Source organism: Heliangelus exortis, chromosome 4, assembly GCF_036169615.1.
Source record: "Heliangelus exortis chromosome 4, bHelExo1.hap1, whole genome shotgun sequence".
Lineage (NCBI taxonomy): Eukaryota > Metazoa > Chordata > Aves > Apodiformes > Trochilidae > Heliangelus > Heliangelus exortis.
In genome coordinates this window covers 29548892-29571953 of record NC_092425.1, presented here as the reverse complement: position 1 = coordinate 29571953, position 23062 = coordinate 29548892, and the positions used below count along the sequence as shown (strand labels likewise).

General features: G+C 35.2%; 1 protein-coding gene across 10 annotated transcripts in view; it reads right to left on the bottom strand.

The window, feature by feature from the left end:
- Window positions 1-23062, bottom strand: part of ATP8A1 (ATPase phospholipid transporting 8A1) — a 97023-nt gene that overhangs the window by 41212 nt on the left and 32749 nt on the right. For 6 of the 10 annotated variants that reach the window (XM_071743642.1, XM_071743639.1, XM_071743641.1 and 3 more), the window contains 15 exons: window positions 22868-22979; window positions 21841-22006; window positions 20845-20972; window positions 18966-19043; window positions 17297-17385; window positions 15700-15744; window positions 14653-14725; window positions 13811-13916; window positions 12358-12440; window positions 12080-12129; window positions 7063-7132; window positions 5966-6050; window positions 3080-3219; window positions 1375-1513; window positions 84-148 (listed from right to left, as the gene is read on the bottom strand). In XM_071743642.1, coding sequence (XP_071599743.1) covers window positions 84-148; window positions 1375-1513; window positions 3080-3219; window positions 5966-6050; window positions 7063-7132; window positions 12080-12129; window positions 12358-12440; window positions 13811-13916; window positions 14653-14725; window positions 15700-15744; window positions 17297-17385; window positions 18966-19043; window positions 20845-20972; window positions 21841-22006; window positions 22868-22979 — 1429 coding nt within the window. The remainder of the gene's footprint in view (window positions 1-83; window positions 149-1374; window positions 1514-3079; window positions 3220-5965; window positions 6051-7062; window positions 7133-12079; window positions 12130-12357; window positions 12441-13810; window positions 13917-14652; window positions 14726-15699; window positions 15745-17296; window positions 17386-18965; window positions 19044-20844; window positions 20973-21840; window positions 22007-22867; window positions 22980-23062) is intronic. The other 4 variants (XM_071743645.1, XM_071743640.1, XM_071743649.1 and 1 more) reach the window with 1 other exon arrangement.

The following is a 23062-nucleotide window of genomic DNA, read 5'->3' as shown; positions in this document are numbered from 1 at the left end:
ACATCCACCAAGGCATCTGGACATTTTAAGCAGTAAATGACATTAATGGTTCATTAACTAAGGGCTTTGAGGGTTTTACTTACATCAAGAGAACCTTCATTTATAACAATTAATCCCATGTTCTTTTTCAGAAGTTTACAGGAGTGACCTGTAAAAAAACATTTTTGTTTTCAAAAAATCATTTCACAATATCAGTTATAGTAGAACAAAGAATTTTAACTTTTTTCTGTAAGAATTACCAGCAGTTCAAAGTAAGAGATCAGTGGTATAAAAATACATTCTGTAAAATTACATATATAGGTAAAAGGATAGAACAATCAGAATTTTTCTTGCTGCAACTTGTGACTGTTGTGCCTTATTCACAGAGGTTGCCAGAGGAAGGATGAGGAACATCTTTACAGGGAATTACAGAAAAGAGTCAACAGATTTCTCTTGGTGTTGCAGATTTTCAAAATACAACTTGAATTTCATACAAAAATTTCTGTATATACACATTCCCATTCTTTTCTTTTGTTCTCTGACACTTTCAATTGAATGTATGCTCTGTGCTAATGATGCAGGCTGTCTAGACAAATATGTATCACCTCTGTTAATAAAGTAACAATGCTGGTATAACTTCAAAACTGAAGGTACTAATGAAAATAACCTTAGATCAATGGCACCATGTGCATACAAAACATTCTTTAAGATTAAAAATAAAAATAGTAATAAAAAAAGGATTCATATAACCAAAACAATGCTTCACTTTGAGCACAAAATCTAGATTACTGAAGCAGTGCTAATACAGTCACAGGTAAAAAAATAACAAACCTTAAATGCAGCTTTCATGTATCAGCATTTGAAATACATATTTACTGCTGAAATTGATTTGAAATTTGGAATTATTTTTTTCGTTGTTTATAATGAGAGTAAAGAGTAAAATGAAACCTCTGATTGATGATTAAGATTTAGAGTACTTTAATGTACAATCTCTATGGTTTTGCTTTAATTAAGATTATGGTCCCTGCCAACTTTCTTGTAAAGAAGGAAAACCACAGAAGTGAAATTAAGAATACTTTAATTTACTTAGTATTATTCCCTCTCACTATCAAATCACAAACAATTTATTTTAGTTTATATTAAAAAAAAGCATAAAGGCATATGTTTTTCTCCTCTCTGTCATGGCATGAATTTTTCTTGCTGTTCCTGTTTTAACACCATTGCCCACTCTCCCCCTACCAATGACTGAAAAAAAAGTTAGCCTTTGAATTCTCAAATGTCACAGAATATTATTTTTTAAAAGATATCTTTCTGTTCTGAAATAAATTTTACTCTAGCAACTTTTGTAATTTCTAAATCTCCAACAAGGCCATGAAAGAAATGCAACCATAATACCGATGTTAATGGCAGTCTCTTGTTTGTCCCCAGTAAGTATCCAAATTTTTATGTCTGCTTTCATGAGGGTCTCTATGGTTTCAGGCACATTGTCTTGCAGTTTATCTTCTATTGCTGTTGCTCCAAGCAGCTGCAGATTCTGTGAATACAGAATATTCAGTACATACAGTTCTTTTGGTTTAAATTGTTTTAACCTTCCAATTTCTTTGATGTAACTCTCCATATTTATGATGAGATTAATGCTGTCTAAATTCATTAATCAGATTAGGTATCAACTGACAAAGATCTTACAACATATTCCTGTGAGCTTTAAGTTAAGTATCTATGTGGCTTGCCAAACTGCACTACTTGACCACTAAAAACTTTACTCAATTATGCACAATCTCTGGAGTTTGTTCAGCAACAGCTACCCTGTCCTGAGGGGCACCTCTTTAATTTGAAGACCTATGGAGTACTATTATCTTTTATCTCGCTTCTAATGATTTCTCTTCATCTTGTAATAAAATACGTGTCAATCCATCTTTATCTTAAAACTATAATCTTGATCATGTCTGGTATTAACTTCAACACTACAAGGTCATTGTGAATATAGTCATTTTTATACTTCATAATTCTGTACCATTAAAACTAGCCAAAATCCTGTTAATGACACCATTATAAACCTGGTTGCAGGGTGGCCTGCATACTTTACGCTGAGAAAGCACTGGTGCAACTAATATAAAACTTTGTAATGGTAGCAGGATTGCCATGTTGTTAACAAAGTTACAGAGTTTTAAGACTGTCTTGTTCATGTCTGGATAAACTTCACCTCTATGTAAACTGAAGTCTCCCAAATGAGTGAAGCTGTATGACCTAAATCTTTTTTTCATTAAATAAACACTGCAGGTTTCTGAGGCTCTGAATTTTAAGCAGTAATTTCTCAGTTTTCCAAGGAAAAAAAAAACACCAACAAAAAATGAAGTCTAAGAGTATGCTTGGCTACTCCAGCAGCAGCATTGCCAGAAACTCAAGGGAAGTGATTACGCTCCTGCTCTCCATGAGACTGCATCCAAGTATTTACCTCCTTTTCCTGGGTCTCCAGTACAAGAGAGGTTGACAAAATGGAGCAAGTCCAGTGGAGGGACATAAAAGCAGCCTGGGGGTTGGAGCTTGCTTTATTAAGAGTGCCTGAGGACAGAGGATGAGTTTAACATGGGGGGAAAAAAAAAAAAAAAGCTAAGGGAGGGATTACATCCCTGCCTTCTACCAAGTGAAAAGGGCTTTTAGAGAAGCCATTTTCCTCTGAGCTGAACAGTGAAGGGGCCAAAGGCACATTCTGCAGTAAAAGAAATCTTAGTTCAGAATGGGGAAAACTAATAAGTGAACACTAAGAAAAAAAATTGCCTACTGCAGGTGGGAAAACTCCCTCCTTGCAGATACTCAAAACTTTAAAGTGCAAACAAAATTAGCCTTGCACTGAGCGAGGACTTGTGTCTAGATACCTCGAGAAGTCCCTGCCAACCTTGACTGCTCTACGGGTAGAGGATGCAGGGTTGGAACTAGGGAATCTATAAGGTCCCTTCCAACTTAAACCATTCTATGATTATTCCTCAATAGTGCTTCAGATTTCATGGTATAGAAAGCAAGGACATTAATTAAATAAACCACCCTCCTTACCTCCACCCCTCAAAAAAAAGGAAAAATGAAATCAGAAGGCTACACATACTTTTTCGATTAGTTCATAGCTCTCCTCAAGTTTGAGTGCTCTGTTCTGTACAGCCGTGGAAGCTCGGTGATAGACATCTAACCACTCTTGATAATCACTTTCTGATATCTCAGCAACAGCAAAACACAGAGTTCTTAAGCCTAAAGAGAAAGCACATAGTAAATATGGTTCAGTATTTGTTACCCCTTTCCTTGATGTGCCTGAAATTAATATTCCCTTTTTAATATTCCCTTCTCACATATATTTTTAGCTTTCCAAATTGTTAACTAAAATCTTTGTGCAGAGGCAGCATTTGCATATTTTACTTAAATATCTTTGAGCTGGTTATACTCAATATATTTTTTCCTCCATTGGAAACCTGAATTCAGCACTACAGTGAGAACTGGAGACAAGGATTACAAGAAACATCTATTTTTTGACAATATACATTTACATTCAAATAAGTAGCCAGGTGTGAATACTCTAACAGTCCATTTTCACACATTATGAGGTTCTTAGATTTCCAGAGCATGAAATTGGCATAACTCTTTATGTACTGAGAAAAGCATTGATCGAGCCAAATGACGTCTATGGAGCCACAATTTTCAGAACGGTGGATTTAGGAGAGTGAGAAACAGGACTAATGAAGTTACTGCCTTTGATCATTTGCCCACTCTGCTCCAGGAGATGAACAGCACCATAAGCAAGAATGGCTAAATACAACCTTTATCTGTTCATAGGTTTCTATTGTCTACAGCAATTAGGAAATGACCACGAGGCTGGGCAGGATTTTTTTTTCACAATTCTTTCAAAATATTTTATGCAGATGACAAAATGAAGAAAATAAATCAGTGTGTGTGGAATATCAGCAAACAAGTTTTTCCAAGGCATTTGATTTCTCTCTTTAAATTTGACGCCTTTTTTTTTTTTTCTATATTTAATTTAAAAAATATTCTTCTCATTCTCATTTAAAAGAATCTACCTCATGAAAAGTGGAAAACAAAATATCATTAAGTCTGCTTTTTAGCAGACTGGAACAGCAACACAGAAATTACACACTTCTGTTTATTTGAGCAGGCATTAACACTCAAGCTTAATAAATGCTTAAATATAAATGCCAGCCATTCTAACCACTTTATTTTTGAACAACACACCAAGAGCATGCAGCAAATGCCAAGGACATACTGTACTGCCACATGAAAGGATATGCATGAAACTTTGCAACGTCATCGGCTGCAATTTAAATTTGATGCAAAAATAAATACTGATTTCTTTAATTGATTCCAGAGACAGACATACTTAATTATTTTTTTTAAAGACTGAATTTTATGTTTTTGAAAGGTTAGCAATTGACATTTCTGCACAGTAAATATTTTCATCTGTTAAAAAGAAGGGTACGAAAAGTACTTGGACAAGCTTCTTAACACTAACGTGCATGAACAGTAGTTTTAAAGAAGGATGGAATTTTTCCACTTATGTTGCTTCACATGGTCCAACCTGACTGATGAGGAAAAAACTGTATCAGTTGCACCATTGATTTAATGAGAACAGTAATTAATAACTGGATTGAAAATTTTGTATGAGTTGACACAGGACAGCAGATATTCAACTATTTTTACCTTTTACCAAATATACAACCTTACAACCCCAACTAACTTCACATCTAAGTAACGATACCTTGACTGACCCTGGTCAGGACTTTATAAACCCCCAAACTGGCCAATCATCTCATTTAACTAAATTCATATGCTCAAAGGCTGTACCTGAGCCTTCATGTTGTACCATGAGTCAAATTTGCTTTAGTTCTGCTTTCAACTTTATTGTGTAATTTATTTTAATTTTACCCTTACCAGAAAAAAATTCCTGAAGTCACATGTGTAACAGACAGAGAAAGGATCTTCCTGATTCAAGAAGATTTATCCAGACATTAGTTGTCAAAAGGCAAGGATTGCATTTTGGAATGAAAATATTTTAATCACGTTTGCTTTCCAGTGTAAGCTTATTTCATAAGACTAAGCATTAAATATAATTTTAAAGTTCTAGTGACAGTGTATTAAAAAACTGACAAGGTAAAGAAGCTGCATATCAGATTCCTGTAACTAATTATAATTCTGCTTCCAACTACTCTCTCCCAACTCATAGATAAATTAAAACACCATGATACTTCACAGCACAATTCTTTAATTCTTTACTAAGATACTAGAAAGGATGCATTGCATGGAAGATCTAGGAACTGTGGTAAAGGAATTTACATGAAAGCAGAAACCTTTCTACAGTCTGCTTTCCTGCTCATGTCTATACTATGGACTCCACTATTACTAAATAACTTACTGGCTGTTTGTATCAAGCTTCATTTCACAGGTTTTTAAGCTCCTACTCACGAACCCTCATGCAGGGCATCCCCATCTTCAGCAACAGTGATTGCTAAGACAGCAGAGACACCAGAATACATCACATGGAAAGCTAGGGCTGACAATTCCACTTATTTGGGCTGGTGACAAAAATACTATAGCATGAAGTTACCTTCAAAACACTACGCTAGTAATTACCAAGCATCTTCACTTTGGCTACTCCTTTGAGCCATCCTAACACCATTCCTTGTGGGGGACATGAAAGCGATCATGGGAAATGAATTCTCCACTGAAACAACCAACATGCAAGGTGTTTGCCCTCTGGAAAAGCATGTTTAAAAAGATTCCACTGTATTCTGTGGAGTTTTTTATTACATGTGAACTTATTAATGAAATGTCTCAGAAGAGAAGTATGGGTTTTTTTGAAGGCATTACTAAAATAAAATTTTCAAATTAACATGAATAAAAAAATTACAGCAACATAGAATTACAAAACTGAGGAGCTGAGCAGTAACTTAATTTCATATTTAGCTTTATACTTAATAATATCACCCACCTTCTGTAGCAAACTGCTCTAAATGTTTCAAGGTGATTTCTTTGTATTTTGAAGTTTCAGCAAGACGGTCATAAATTACAGTATCCTACAAAACAAATAAAATTAACTCGGAACAATTCAATGGAAAAATTAGGTTCTTGTACAGACAATACAAATCATGTAGAAAAATGGCAGAAAACCACGCAGCACTGCATTGATTTATTTAAGCATCAAAAGTCAATGGAAGTCAGAGGAAGTGACATTTTAAATCCTTAGATTGTCTAAATGTACAAATTCCGCTATGATTCTGTTTTTCTCTTCTGTATTTTTTGCTGTTATTTCCCTTCAATTTGAAAAGTGCTGCATCTTCCGTGAATTCTGTTTATGTCCTAAAACGCTATCTTCCTCTTAATGTTAATTCCACAAGGTAAAAGTCAGTGTTTCATAACTGCCATTCTCATTTTTTTTTGTAGCCAGCTTGATACACAGAATATTAACAACAGCTTCTTGTCTCCCCTTCAGAAGATAGAGAATTCAATCAACTTCATTGTTTCAAAACCATTCAGGAACTGGATTTGCATCCCCCCTCAAACTTGACTTTAGATAAAGAAGAACTAATGAGGAACTCAGCCACTCCCAGAGACATTATGATAAAGATACCTCCCCACAGATCCTATTTTCAGGAAGATTTACCTCTAAAATAACATGACTGGTAAGTTAAAATTCCCATCTAGTCACTTATGCTAGATTACTATTTCTACACAATGATTCGTGCACAGCTACTCCAGCAAGTGACTAATTGATTAAACCACACATTCATCCATTACCTTGTAATATAATAGGAAGCAATTATCAGAAAGCATAAAGGTATTACTCCAGTACAAAGAATAGGATGAACAGATCTGCAATGCTTTCACAGGCAGTTAATAGAAAAAAGACATTAATTAGTTCATCACACTCAACAGCTACAAAGTAAAATGATGTAAATTGAAAATGTGGGTTAAGGAACATTGATGCCTTTTTCAATATTTTTAACTGCAGTTATAATAAAAGTTTGCTATAGAGTTTTTACTGGTAGTGCATGTTCTTTGATACAGTGAAAGTAGAGTAAAACTCACAGCTCCTTTGCAGTAGAGTCTTAACTTTCCCGATGGCGTGCGAACTATCACGGACATTCTCTTCCTAGTGCTGAAAGAGAAACAGATACCCTATATAAGGTGCCTTGTAAATAGAAATCTTTACCAAGCTTTTACTTACAAATATCAATATATCTCTTACATATAACAAAGGAAAAAAAATAAGGAAAATGTATTCTTAATTATATTCTCAGGTGACTGGGATGGAGAAACAGTTTTACTCTCTACTACTTGGAGATAATGTTATTTTTCCAGGCAGTATTCTGTAGGCCTTCTTCACATAGAAACAAATTTGAGAATCTTCACCTGCATCTGAATACTGTCTACTGGTGACAAGAAAGTATCTTGATCAACATCATAAAGGGGTAGTGCATCGTGGACTGCTTCAGCATTTTCATCCTTCCCAGTGAAACATTGTACTGTGCTGCAGTCCTATTACTGTCAAACCAGTATTTCAGCAATCATGCAAAGATTTATATATGCTAAGATTTGGAAGGGCACTTGCCTCATTTTAATGATTGTCTGGCTCTCAGTTATTAATAAGATTATGAATATTTTTCCTTGTTGTCCTCATGACTGAGGTAGGAATTTGAAGAAAGAATGAAGATAATCACTCTGCTTTTCTTTCAACAAGTATACCTTAGATTCAACATCATGTCCAGTCAAAATGTGTATTTATGCTACAATTCTTTCAAACTTCAACTTCTAAAATAAATACATTGAAACTAAAATAAATACATTGAAACTGTTTTGTTCAGGGAACAAAACACATTTTTCATACAACCATTCACAGTAAAACACACAAAAGCGACTGAAGTAAATGGCCCTTTTATAATCTGTTGGAACTGTTTTCCATTTATAGATCACCAAATAGCATTATTGTATAAATGGTTCCTGAAGTTCAGACTACTATGGGAAATACCCTGTAAGTGGAACATATGGAGATGGGTGGAAGAGAGAATTTTATAATTACTGATGAAGTGAATGACTAAATAGTACCTTCAAGAAAACATTTTCCTATTACACCTGTGCATGCACTTTTCTTCAAGTACAGACATCTGAACAGCAATACTAAATTACATTTCTACCCTGAATATTTCATGAGAGCATATGAAAACATAAAAAGGCAACATTAACAGCTGCAACTCTTTCTCCATTTCATCTCTAGTCCAAAAAACTCAGATAAGCACAATTCCAAAAAGCCTTAAAACAGTGTCCAGTTGGGGGTCTGCTTAGACAACAGCAATGAAATTCAGATCACCTAAACTTGAGTTAAGTAGCCTGATATAAAAGCAAGTCTTACATCCACTTTGATTCTGGGCAAGACTACCTAGCCTACTGCTGCTTAAATTCATTACACTTGCTTAAATGTTTAGTTAAGGAACTATGGAGCAATGTCCCAGTTCTAGCCAGTAACCAGGTGACAGATGCTCACTGTTATTGCTCCCCTACCCTCCCAGGGCAGATAAGAAAGGGAAAAAGGGAGGAAGACTTTAAGGTCGTAAAAATACCAGAATAGCTTTAATGGATGATGGTGAAATACAAATAAATATGTTCATATGGAACCGCACTCCTCAGTTGGTAATTACTCCCGATCAGGAAAGTCCCAAACAGAACTCGGCAGCAGCGGGGGGTGCCTGAGCCCAGGTACCGGTGACAGCCCAGACAGCCCACAAAAGCCTTGGAGCGGCCCAGCGGGTCCTACTCAGGAAGGCGGGAGACGGACACTTGTCCCAAGGAGCAATGTTCTCCCCCAGGAAGCCAGCGGGATGCAGCGGGAGCGGTGACAACCAAAGAGCCCCAGTCCGGGCAGCCCCAGCCCCAGATGCAGCAGAGCTCTCCCCCAGGCGCCATTTTGTACCCAGCCCGACGAGCAGCAGCGCTGTGATTGGTCCGTGTGGGTCACCTGACCCGCCATCCCATCCCCTCCCCGCAGGCACCGCTGTCCCCGCACTGAGACCGCTACAGCCCCGCGGCGCCTGGGGAGGCGGCTCCGGGTGGGACGGCCCGGGGCGGGGGGGTTTATCCTCGTCCTCTCGAAACAGGGCAAGGAATTACAGTAATTTAGGGTTTGTATAAACAATAATTTAACATATATTGCCCCTGCTAGGTAAAACCCGAGCAGTTTTGCACTTGTCCTGCAATACCCGAAGACTGCAATCCTGAATGCAGCTGTCACTCTCCAAAAGATTTATTGGAGAATAACCAATGTTTTCCTGTAGCATTCTGAAACTTCAGCTACGAAGACAGACAGTGAATCTTGACTGACATACACTTTCTTAGTAAAACTGCAAGCTAACGAGCAGACCTTACTGTCAAGGATGTCTAACTTCTTGCGAGCCTTATTCAATGCAGTGACAGTTTTATTTCCTTTTCTTGGTGAAATACAGGAAGCCACCAAATCGAACTGTCACTGTGAGATGATTTTTTGGTTTTGCTTTTACCACAGGAGTAATGTCAGCAGCCATAAATACAACCTGATTATAAGGGGAAAAATACTGAGCAGAAGATCTCTGCTGAAATCAACAGAGAAAATGCCTGACAAAGGGAACCCAAACACCCTTTAGAAGCACACCTGGCATCTCTGAAGTACAGCCAGGTACTTACAGCATCCTGAGGTATCTTCAGTAAGTACAAAACAAGGAACTGTAACTGCAACTTATTTGGAAAGGTGAGAAAATCTAGAAAAGGGAGAAAGTTGTCACTGGCAACTGCTATGCGTTGTTCAAGTTGACAGAAAACAGGATCAATGTATTGGCTGTCCCAGGTGTTAGCAGCATCTATTGACTCTTTCTGGTGGTGGTGTCCTACACTCCCTTAATATCTCTGCCATATAAAAATTACTTGCTTTTACATAAAATGGAGTCTCTCTCTCTCTGTCTCTGGAAACTCCCCCGGCGTGAATTTGTCTCTGAGATCTCCTAGACAATTTCTGTCATCACCAGAAATGGATGGCTAACTCAGCTCTCACTCTTCAAAGTAAGACTTTATCAAGCATGAACTTTAAGGACCCACTCCTGGGAGAGGTTTGATGAACACTGTATCCTTACTATTTAAAATCATATATGTGCATGTGTGTATGCACTGACATATAAGTAACTGACTGTCAGTGTATTTCTATACTGGTTGCAATACATGGAAATATATATTTTGCTGCTCCTATCAATTGCTGCTACTATTAAATATAAATGTACTTTATTACTCATAAGCAAACTATTGTGAAAAGAACACTACAAAAGACAACTCTTAACAAGCATTCCTGCAAGATTTGCTTCTGTACCACACTTCTCCGAAAGACTCTCCTATCAAATGTTGACACTGTTGCACTCTACTTGCAGAACACACTTATGTGGCTGATACTGGAAGGTGACAAGGAATTAATTTGCAATTTTTCTGGGAAAAACTTAGAACATCTGGAAACTCTTACCTCAATAGCTTAATCGTTACTAATGACTTCTCTGAATATACGTACTCCTAACCCTGCCAATGGGGTTATGCTTTAGAGCCAAAATTTCTCTTGCTGTGGAACAAGGGTGACCTCTAGTGCTTCCAAGAAGTTAGTTCCAAGAAAAGCTAAATAGCACAGACTAAGAAATCAGCTTTACAAACCAAATGCTTAAAGTTGGGTGACAGGTATCCACAAAAAATATTAATCACGCAAAGGGTATGCTTTAAAAGCAATTCATCTTCCTCCATAGAGTATCACTGTTTGCATTACAACTTTATACTGACACATAAATTAAAAAAAAACATTTATGAAATCAAGAAAAAGATCAAATGCAGAAAGTAGGAATCCTTCATTGCTACTCCATGAATGCAGTATTAACTCTCAGATGTCAAACTACCACCATCAAACTTCATGCTACATACTTGCTAACTTCCCAGAAAAGAAAGTGAAAGAACTGCCTGCCTATGGAAAAATGAAACCATGCCATAAATCTGAAAATTCAAGTATGCTTTCTACAATATATAAAACCAAAACTAATTGCAAAATGCCATTCAAAACTATAAGCATTAGTTTCTGCTACATTATTTTGTCCATCGTGGTGATTTTTATATTTCACATTATTATTGGTATTATTTTACCCATAGGCAACTACTACTCTTATTTAACCAAACATATGTATCTTCACCCCACCTCTCCAGTATTGCTTTGGGTTTTTATTTTTTATGTTTTTGCTTCCTCAGCTATGTTCAAGCAAAAAATAACAGGACAGGAAGAAAAACAACAATCACTTTCCACAGGCACAATTGTAAGTAATCATCATAAGAAAAAAGAGCTTCCTCTTCCCCATTCTGTGCCAAAAAAAGCAATCATCCTACACATATGCTTAGAACACAGACTGAATACATGGATACAATTTAAGAATTACATAACATGTGAAATTGCATCCAGATTTCTTATGGTTACTTTTATAATTCCAACACCTTTGACAGAAAACCTTTACTGAAAGCATAATGTGATAAGCTCAGTTTCAAAAAAAAAAAACCACCACCAACAACAAAACAAGCAACTGGCCAGCACTCAAAAGAATGCCTTTCAGTCTAGAGTACTTGAACAAGTCATAATTATGTACTTATACTTAAAATCAAATGTAAAATTTCATTCCATCAGTCAAAACCAACACATTTATAAACTTACTTGAACCCCTTTACACATGTATTTCAAAATTTTAACAATTACATGGTGCCAGGACTTCCAGAAATACATTTCAAAGTCCAAGTACTTCTCTATATTGTCTTTTCACGTAATTTTTTAATCTTAGGAATCAAGGGTTATTTTTCAATCTTTGTGCAAAAGCAAAATTCAAAATATTAGAAAGCATGATCTTAAATCATATACATCACTTTGTCTATACTATGATCACTTACAAAGATAAAATCAATACAAATTCCATACTTTGCCTACGCAAATATTAAAAATGCAAATATTTTTATCCATAACAGACATTCAAAGCCTTCTCACAAAAAAACACTAAGTGCAGAACATGCCATTTACCTTGTAAATTCCAGGACATTTAACAGTTCGTATCTCTCTTCCTGTCCTAACTGAAGAATAAAAAAAATAAGAAAAAAAAACAAGGAAAAAAAACCAAGAAAAAAACCCAAGAAAAAAAGTGAGAATCAATGAAAAAAACGTCAAGCAGAAAACCCCACACCACCAGCCAACATCTCAATAGATATGTACCATGATGCAGTTATTCAGAAATTGCTTAATACAGCAGGAATAAAATATATAAAATACAGAACATTCTAGTGTTACAGCAATTTACTTACAGACTCTATGATTACTGAGTCAGGTGTCCTCCCAGTGAATACAAACTGAAGATTCCTGGCTGCTCTGACCAATGCTCCTTCATCTGCAACAAGTCAATTAGTTATATTACAGATGTACTAGAAAACTCTTCAGTTTACATTGTGGTTCAGTGGATACTGTCCAAGTTCTTCTACTTTTGACTTCCTTTTTCTTTGGTAGATTTTAAATATTAGATGTGGTGGTGTTAAAACTGCTAAAAATATTTCTCTGTTTCTACTGTTAAAACTGATGAAATTAATTTACAGTTAGGGGAAAAAAAAAAGCCCCAAAGTAACATGGCTCCCAGCTCATTAACTAGAACATCCTCCTCAAAGTTTTGTGTTGCAAATTAAATAACTGTATGTGCCAGCAGACACAATTATACTGCTTCATCAAGAGGCAAGACTTCCTGCCTTCCTCCTTCCTGTAAGCCTACTTGCAGGGAGTTAGAGGCTTGGGTATTGACTAAATGTTACTTAGAAAACAAACTTCCCAATTGCAGGGCACTGGAAAAGGAACATTTCTTCTTGTCTAAGTTCTGTTTCAGAAGAGAAGAGCCATAAGTCATTGCCATAAATAATAGATAACTTCAATGCCTACAGTCAGGAAACATTTCAAACAGCAACCTAGTCTCCCATAGGCATCAGTTCTGTCCAAATGGCTTAGGATGTCAGACTGGAATTTGCTTTCAGTGCCCAATAAAACACTGCCATGGCCCAGTTACCTTAATTTATGGCTTTGCCTTTGCAGTCTTCCAGCTGTTGAAGGACAGAATTTAGAGAGGTAGTCACCTAGCAGCTGGGGCAGACAGGAAGAGGAAGGCTGGAGACTCTGCTTCATGTAATTTCTGCCATCATAATGTGTTATAATGCATTTGCACTGCAAACTTGAACATACTTTAATCATTTTGCCTTCATCATTTCCTGAATTCAAAAATTGTCTATGGACCACAGTGGGCTTGAACTAGGCTGTTCTGTACCATAATCCTCTCTCACCCTTTGGTAGGACTTATCACAACTCTTATCCTATTAAAAACATTTTTTTTTTTTTTAACAATACTTTGGTTACCATGTACAGAACAAGCAAAGACATAAATCTGTCTGCTGATTTGCTTTCTATTTGCATTTGGGCAGGTCCTCCAGACTTTCACAGCAATCTGATGAGACCTTTGGAGTGCTGTTCATCACCCTTGGCCCTTACATAATCCACAGACCATCCATATGTATTTTCTAAAGCAAAGTAGGAAAATCTAAAAAATTTTTTTTTTTTTTGACAAAATTGACTTCAGCTGAAAACCGATTCTTTTTTTGGATGGGTATGTTTTATTTTTTAATTTTTGAGCAGACTTCAAGAAACAGTAAACATTGAATAAAATTTGCTTGTTGAGTTGACAGAATAATTTATTATAGGTTCACTCAATTATTTCAGTCTCACCTGGAGATGCTGCTTGATATATAATTTTATCACCTTCTCGTTCTGGAACTGCTGTGTGACACACTGCCATCATTGTCAAAAATTCACATATTATAGGTGCAGTTGGCTAAAAAAAAAACCCCACCAAACAGCTATCAAGAAATGAACATAACAGACAATCTACACACTAATTTCAGCATGCAGAGTAATTAACTATTCTCACTCTTCAAGGAGAAAACAAGGTTATACTATTTAAGGTGGTACTTTTTGATTATGAGTAGGCAAAAACATCTCCTATACAAAAGACAAACAGAAACTGGTAACGTGGTATCAAGTCACAAACTAAACTGCTGTCTTTCTGGAAAATTTATTGCCTCGTTGGGGTAAATATCAGCCTCTAGAAAATTTGTTTCATTTCATCATCTGTATTGATCTAACATCAGGGAAGCACGTCTACAAAACCAACAGATATGGTTAACTCCTGACTCTTGTCTAAGTCTGGACACAGAAATAATAAGTCATGCCAGGATAGTAAGTTAACATGACTGATCCTGAAATCTTTCATGGATTTCATGAAATCATAGGAACAGCATGGCTTATGTTAAAACACCTGTAAAAAAGAAAAAAAAAAAATTACTGTATTTCAGACTCAGAGCATCTGAATGAAAAAGAGGAAAAAGACTGTCTCTAATTAACATGTACCATCAACAAACAATTATAAAAGTATCCATGCAGGAGTGCTGAATTTGTGCAAATACGTAATTTACATAATTTACTTATTTCCCTTCAAAGGACATTATCCTTTGACTTACTGAAAGTCAGGGTCTGATTTCACAAAAGAGTGGTAATTGTTTATAACTTACATGATTGCTTTGAAGATTCTCCAGTAATGTTGAGTCACTGAATGTTTTTTCTTCTCCATTTTGTGAACCCTGCCTAGAAATAATTAAGTAGAAAAGAGATCTGCACTAGCGTATTTTTAACAATTCATATGCAAACCATCCATACTACTGTGCTAAGGTCAAGCACAAGTTTTGGATAGTAGCTGTTACAGTGAATGCTGCAATCATACACTGTGAGAAAATGAAGAGAAGAGGTACTCTGTTCACATCTCCAACATTTATCTAATTTTAAGAAACCTTGATTTATATAAATACACTTAAATCTAGGGAAGTTTCTCTGCTATCTTCAGGCAATGCACAGTGAAGTAAAAGTAAATCCGCAATTTAAGACTGTGACTACTTGTCTTCTGACCTCTAGAATGAGTCAAATCAAGATACGCCTGAAGAGATCACTTTTCTTCCAGAAATTAAGACTTTTTGGAATAGGCTTGCAAATTTTTTTCAAAAAGAACGTCTGGTATTTGAAAGCACTAAGCAGAGTTTAGACATAAGGGAGGGCTGTATGGACTGCATGGAGAGGGTTTGTCTTCTATTACTTCTGACCAAGAAGAAACCTAGGAAACTGATGGATAAAGATAACAGAGAAACATTGGTGAAGTAGGAAGGGAGTGTAGAGATGATTCTGGAGAAATAAAGTCATACACTAACATATCACAAATGGCATAAATCTAGTTGGAGCTGAAAGCTCAAGAATTGAGATACTTCTAGGGAGACCTGGTGTGGTAGCTGACTGCTGGGTATTGAGACAATCTAGTTGAGTTTGAATCTCAGGGAAACAAAATGGTGCTGAAAATTATTCCAGATGGAGAAAAGTATTCTGTTTTCATTTACTTTGTATCTTGCCTTGGATCACCGTATCTTCAAAGAGAGTCAGCAGTAATTTCAGAGATTTAAGCTGAAGGATAATCTATATACATCAAAGGCAATCTAAAGATTCACATTTATCTCTGTTTCTAAAAATTCCCTCACTGGTTTTACACTTGATTCCTCAACAAACACCACACTTACCAATCATCTGAAGGAACACTAAAATCTTCAGGCTCGGGGCAATGGCTGCACAAAAAGGGAAGAATAGAAACAGGGAGAAGAAAAAGAATCACAAAGGCAAAAAAGCTGGATCACATATAAAGTTAGTCAATGAAATTGAATTATTAAAAAGTTTTGAAGGTATTTCAACAGAATATTTTGCTAGTGTCTAGATAACCACAAAGTTTCTCTTGAGTTTTCATACACTAAAAATCATCATTTGTGATTGCTTATTTATTTGCGTTTAGCTTACTTGCTAACTTGTATCAGCAGATACAAAAGCATTTGTGCTCTCAAGTCTTGCTTTATATTTCACTATATATACACAGTTACCATTTCTCATTAAATGGAAGTTTTTTAATTATCTAAAGCCACACTAATACAGCTCATCTGGCAGAGTTCACAAAATGTTGATGAAGAAAGCCAGCCATAGCACACGGAGGACTCTGCTCTGTGTTGACACAGGTCTGAACAGAACACAAATTAACACACTCAGGAAGAAAAGGTACAAGAGAGACGGAAGAGTAACTTTCAACCTTTCCTGTGTTCCCAAATTCTTATCTACATCAATACAGAATTACATAGTAACTATGAGAGATGGTGTAGTAGCTACCCACTGTCAAAAGAAACTGATTTCTCAGTAGTAATGCTTGTCAGGAAATTGGTCTTTTTAAAATGTGTTGGATGGGAGCTGGGAAGCATAGCAATAAAAAACAGATAATTTTTTTCCTAAAACCATACATTCACACCTGTTTCATAAAGGAGAAATTTTAGAATTTGTGCTGTACCAAATTCAGATGAAGACACATAATGAACCAAATACTAATACCTGATTTTAAGAGCCATTAACATCAATGCTTTTCATCTGCTATACAAAGAATTTGAAAATACTTTGCTCAGAGACGTTTCTGAAGTCATAAAATTAGCTCATTTGGTTGAAGTTGAGGCCTATGCATATATGTTAACACACACATCTAAATACATATAAGATAGCAGGGTTAGAACTGTATTTTATTACAACAGTTAGGTAAAAAATATTAGTATGGTTAATATGTTAAGGATCTAAGTTCTGCCAAAACACAAAGTGTAGAAAATTAGGATTTTCAAAGGGATTGAAATGATAAAACCACAGAAGCTGTATCATGACCTTTAGCACAAGTCCAATGCTTAATTTCATAACCTCTGCCTGATCTCTGTTTTGAATTACCTGCTACTCAGTGATCTAAGATCAGCCCAGGACCAGCATGAAGCATACTAGTAAGCCATGATGCCATTTACAATGTTCATGTTTCTGCTTTATTCATTGCTCTAATTTACATTTTTAAGCAAACAGCCTCAGAAGTCTGAAATTTTACAAACTCTTTCAGAGAAGATGTCTGCAACTGCTGACAAATAAGTAGTAAAATGCTTTGTTTGCATTTACTTGGAGAGATTTCTTAAAAGTGAGATTGATATTTGGAGCTATGTCACTGTACTCAGAAAAGTGGTGGTGAACCATGGTAACAATGCATGGGGACATATTCACAGACAGAGGAAAAGAAAGGCACACAGATAAAGAAAAGCATATAAAAATACCTACCCATAAGCAACTCCTGCTACAGTACACTTCTTAAATTGCATTACGTTGCATGTCAGGGTACCCGTTTTATCAGAAAATATGTATTTGACCTAAATGAATGATAAAATTCATTATACACAACATTCACCAGTTACTTACATATCTATTTCAATTCATGACTATCAACAAACTACATATTTTTACCATTTCTGCAGTCGTCATAGTTTATACAAAAAACATCAACCATGCATAAACATGGCAGAGGTACAGTCTCAATACTAATTTCCAAAGATGACAATCAAGCAAGTGTCAGGGAGCTTAAGCTTGCTTCAGTGCACAGTGGTATAATTAACCATTCCTGATTTTATGTATTGTTGAAATACAAGAAACTTGTAAAAAGCAATGGCTTTGCTAGGAAAACATTCCATTTCTGACAGAAAACAATATGGTAAAAGAAAAAGATCTACAAGCATTCCTAATGCTCTTTATGACATAGAAACACCTCTTAAAGTAAAAATATTAGTAAAAAACCAGCAGTTCTGAAGTGCCAGGTTGCAGGAATAGAAGGAATACATTCCTTTCCACCTATGTCAGGTCTCTTATTTCCCTTACTTCAAACCCTTCCTCTTCAGAAACTATGAAAGTATTTTCAAAACTGAAGCTGAAATACATGTATGTGATATATTTACGTTTAGTTCAATCAAGTAATTCAAGTGGTCTGTGATGAAACAAAGGCTCTACCAGTCAGTGATAAAACTCAATTTTCATTAAAAAACCAAACAATCACAGTATTCTTAATTAGGAATTAAATGCATTGGAGATGGAACTAATAAGGCCATGTATTATTAAAACTTACTCAGCATTTCTTATTTAAAGATGCAGTTTCTGATGGAGTATGATTTAGCCAAATTAGCAGTAAGAAGAAACCTTCCAGGCCAGGTTTATGCCTCAAATTTTTATTTTATTTTACTTTATTATTTTATTTTACTTTATTATTTTATTTTACTTTATTATTTTATTTTACTTTATTTTACTTTATTTTACTTTATTTTACTTTTGGAGACAGAATGGGAAAGCAGGAATTGCACCTAGGAATTGCACCTAGGAATTGCACCTAGGAATTGCACCTAGGAATTGCACCTAGTCTTTTTCCAACACCAAAGTTTTGCCTTTCTTAAAATCTGAAGATCACTTGGAGGAAGCCTCTTCATTACATGTGCTCTCATGTACTTCAGAGTACATGCAAACTTTGTGTACATGCAAACTTTAATGATACACTTCTGACTTCTATGATTACCACATCCACACTGATACATAAAGCAGTGTTTGATCATTTAATATCAGTTTCAAGAAGGAAATAGAAAGAAGCAAACAAAGACCAAAGCAAAAATCTAAGTGCTTTGAAATATATCCTCACATTATTTTAATAATTTAGGTTGTAAAAATTATAAAATCATGTAATGGTTGGGTTAAAGATCACCTCATTCCAAGACCCTTGCACAGGTAGGGACACCTCCCACTAGACCAGGTTGCTCAAAGCCACATCCAGCTTGGTCTTGAACACTGGCAGGGAAAGGGAAAGGGAAGCCTCAGCTTCCCTGGGCAACCTGTGCCAGTGTCTCAACACCATCACAACTAAATCACATGAATAATTGCACACAGTGAGTTAGAAACAGTAATTTTTTTCTACCTGTCCAAGTTCTTCATTGAGATTGGAAGTACGAGCCATTGCAGCAGTGTCAGTAAGTTCATAGTGCATGTCTATGTCCTACAGATTAAAAAAGTATATATATTTAAAAATTAGTCTTTCATAACATATTACAAAAAATCTAGTACATAAATAGAAAAGATTAAGTGTAGGAAAGCAGATCAAATATCAATACAAGTTAGCTATTTAGCATTTCAACATGGGAAGCCACAGACATAAACAGATCACTTCTGAGTGTACCCAGAAGAAATTATATTTCCTCTTTAAAACAAAAATCTATGTGATTGACATTTCCTTCTGATTATCTGCAGTGATCTCTGTTGAAAAACTGTTGTATTCATTAATCTATTTTAGATTCACCAGCAAGCAGAAATACCATATTGAAATACTTATAAGTCAGTCTTATCTATTTATATTGTATGCACAGCCAGTCATTTCTAGAGAGTCAGATAAATGCACCTGGAGATAAAACCAGGAAGATAAAGTTAAGAGTGCACAATAAGTGTAGGGTACATTATAGGGGGTGGTTTTGGGGGAGATTTCTGGTGGTGGGAATTTTTTTGTTTTTACTTGTTAAAAAAAAATAAAAATCAAAGCTTATCTTAAAATACAGGAAAAGGTTAAGGCATTGTGATTTATGGCAATGTAGTACAACAGCTTGCAGATGACCAGCTTTGCTATGTATACATGTATGATATGGACACACACAATGAAAATTTTGAAGATAATACATGTCCAGAGTTCCAGTTTAAGACAAATTAAAGAGAAATTATACCTCATGATGTGAAACTGCGGGAGAACAGAACTTAAACTGTCTTTGAATTTGTAGCATAAAAATCAGTTGCTGATCTACACATTCAAAATAGTCATTGTTGAATATTTATTTTAGAATAGTTAACAAAAGGGAAGAATTTTATTGGATTCTCTAACTTGCCAATGATTTCTTCTAGAGTACAAAATAAATGAGGAAATGGAAACTAGTTGACTGCTCACAAAAAAATTTAACTTTTAAAGTAAAGCATACTCACAAAAAGATTTAACTTTTAAATTAAAGCATACACTTCATGTCCTACTCCACATAAACTTTTATCTGTATCTGTATGACATCAGATCTCACACACACAAACCTATTTCACATATTTGATCAAGGCATCAGATTAATGAGTTAAGAATGGTATGATTTATTTCCTTTTGAAAAACCAGAAAAACTCAAGGCATGCTGTTGGAAGTAATTATATGGCTTTAAGGAAAAAACCTCAACCCTACCACAAACAGAGTAAACTCTTCTTTCTGAACTTTAATTTATTAAGAAAAAAAAGATGCCAAAATAGTCTTTATATGTTTTGTAAAACATAATACTCAGAGGCACTGGCTTTGAACAAAAAACCCCCTAAACATTAAACTATGGTAGTGGTGGGAAAATCATCAAAGAAAAAAAAAAATCTCAAAAACCCTCTAAGCACAGGCTGTGCTTTGAAAGAAGAAATGAAACTGAACAAAACTGTGAGAACACTCCCTACTGATCATTTTGGATGAAACTGATACCTGAAATATTAGTAACACAAAAGTACAAACCACATATAAAGATGCTCCAAAACCAATTTGGTGCAGGTATTAAAAGACTACGTAAAGCCATTTGTTATTACCTTCTCAGATGCCAGTAATAATAAGTAAAAATAATAATAAATAAATAAATAATAATAATATAAAAGAAAAATAGTAAGTAAAAACAGCATACTTAAGTATTTACATTAAGAAAAAGTCTGAAAAAACATATACACAGTCAAGCAATCATTCATTTCAGTTACTTGCAAACTGCTTGATTTTAGAAGTCAATGCATATTGTAAAAATAATATTTACCCAATTTATGAAATATGCCTGGATAAATTTAACGACTTCAAGCGTAACCAACAAACTGATTGGAATAAGATTATTGAAGAGAATGATAAAAGTCAAGAAATTCAGTCCAAAGTTGCTTGCTCCACCATCTGCCAAAAAACAAAGCAAATCCAAAGACATTTAAGACCATACTTGAAAGCATGACTTCAAATATTCAAAGTATTGCGATAACTGATGATTTTTAAGATGTTCTCTGTCCAAGAATAAACTTGAGAATAATTACAGTATCACTTGCCTATAATCTTCATCACAGTTGAGAATCTCCAATATAAAATGGAGTTCAAATTCAGAAATTTTTGCCATTTTCTTTGATTTTTGAAAAGCAAACTTACCAGCCATTCCCTTCCTTTAAATCTAGTTTCCTTGCTAAAGACCAAATATGCAAATATATTGCATATGGCCAAGAAGGCCCATAAAGCATCACATTCCCTTGCATCCACCATGAGTGCAGCTGCCCAGTACAATATGATAGAGGAGATGTTTTGTGTTTGTTTTAACCTCCTTAAGAGCAGTCTGCTAATTTCTGAGTTGGCAGCCAACATTTAGTTAGATCACTGTATAGTAAAAGTTATAAAGCCACAGCATCATTTCCTGAGATGAGAGAATTAAAAAATTCAGAAAAGTCACTGCAGCTTGCAATGCTGTATCCATCTGTAATAGCTGAAAATGGCTTTACTCTGATGTCTAGAAATCTGAATGTTTATGCCTGTGGAATGCTGATACAGACCTTACAGAACTGCAGAGATGTAGAGGCAAACAAACCTTCCCTACCTGAATTTAGCAAAAGCTCAGATGGCACAGTAAGGTAAATTTTATACTTGCTGTGACATACCTAGTCTAATAACTTCAGTCAAAAAAGAAAGACTGATAAAATCACATTGCCTAAAGAGATTGTAATAATCCTCTTTCCAAATATGAAAGAAAGCTGAACACTAAAATAATAATATTACATCTTACAATTTAGATCAAGATACCAGTCTCTTCCAGTATGCCTTCGATTCCATATAGCTGAACCAATAGAGCAGATCAAAGACATGGCAATAAGTATGCAGAACAGAATCAGTATCTGAATATTTGTAATTCGTTCCACATTAGACATTTTAAGAGGTGGACTTGTAGAGTTCTGCAAAAGACAAACAACACCACTGATTGTTAAATATCAGAAGAGGTACATACAGTACTCTCCAAATTACATGCTACTGCATCCTTTTCTAAACATTCTCCCAAATATATTGTTATCTTATATAGCACACTATTTCACTCAAATGAAAAAAAAGATCTTATAAGTCCACAAATTAATGTTTTAGCAGTTTAAACTATCACACAGAACATTTATAACTGAAGCAGCTAAGAGTAAACATAAAAATGAATGTGCATATAACTATCAGTGTTATAAAAGACTATCACTAAAACACCCAAGTTTTTTCCAATAACTGTTTTACAAATCAGAAAAGCAAAAAATGAGCATGCATGACTATGCTGAAAGCATTCCTCTTTCTCAACAAATACATCTCAATTTTAATAATTTAAACAGCAGTAGTAAAAGTAGTTTCATAATCCAAGAATGGTTCTCTTCCCTGCTCATTTTGAAAATAAACTTCTACTTTGTTTTCTGACATGAATGCTTACCTTTGTACTTGAAAGAAAGCTCCACAAGAGGACAGTTTTAGGAGCAGTCAAACATAAAAAAGATGAACAGGCAAACTATAATGATCCAGCTTGCTAATAAAATAGTTTTCAAAACACAAGTTACAAAATAGAATCAACAAATATGCTTACTTGTGGAAAAAACTACTCTATAGCTAAGCATCTAATAGCAACAAGACATTTGTTTGAATTGGTTTTGCTTCATAAGATGTTCTATTACTAACATTTTAACTACCACATTGGATCTAGCAATGTTTTCTGAAAGGATTTTCTGTGCTGAGTAATGGCAGATCAAGGTAACAAAACAGATATTTTAGAGGAAATCCAAGTGACAAACCTGCATAAGTTTTGTGTCGTGTCCTGTGTAGACAACTATGCCATGAACCCACTGAGTATTTCTCAACTGAGCTCCTCGTAAAAGAATCTGATCAGCTCCCAATGGAACAGTACTAGAAAGAACAAGTTCTACATTTTAGCATTGGAACAATCCATGTCAATGAATAAATGTAACCAGCAGTAGTTAAAACTAGTT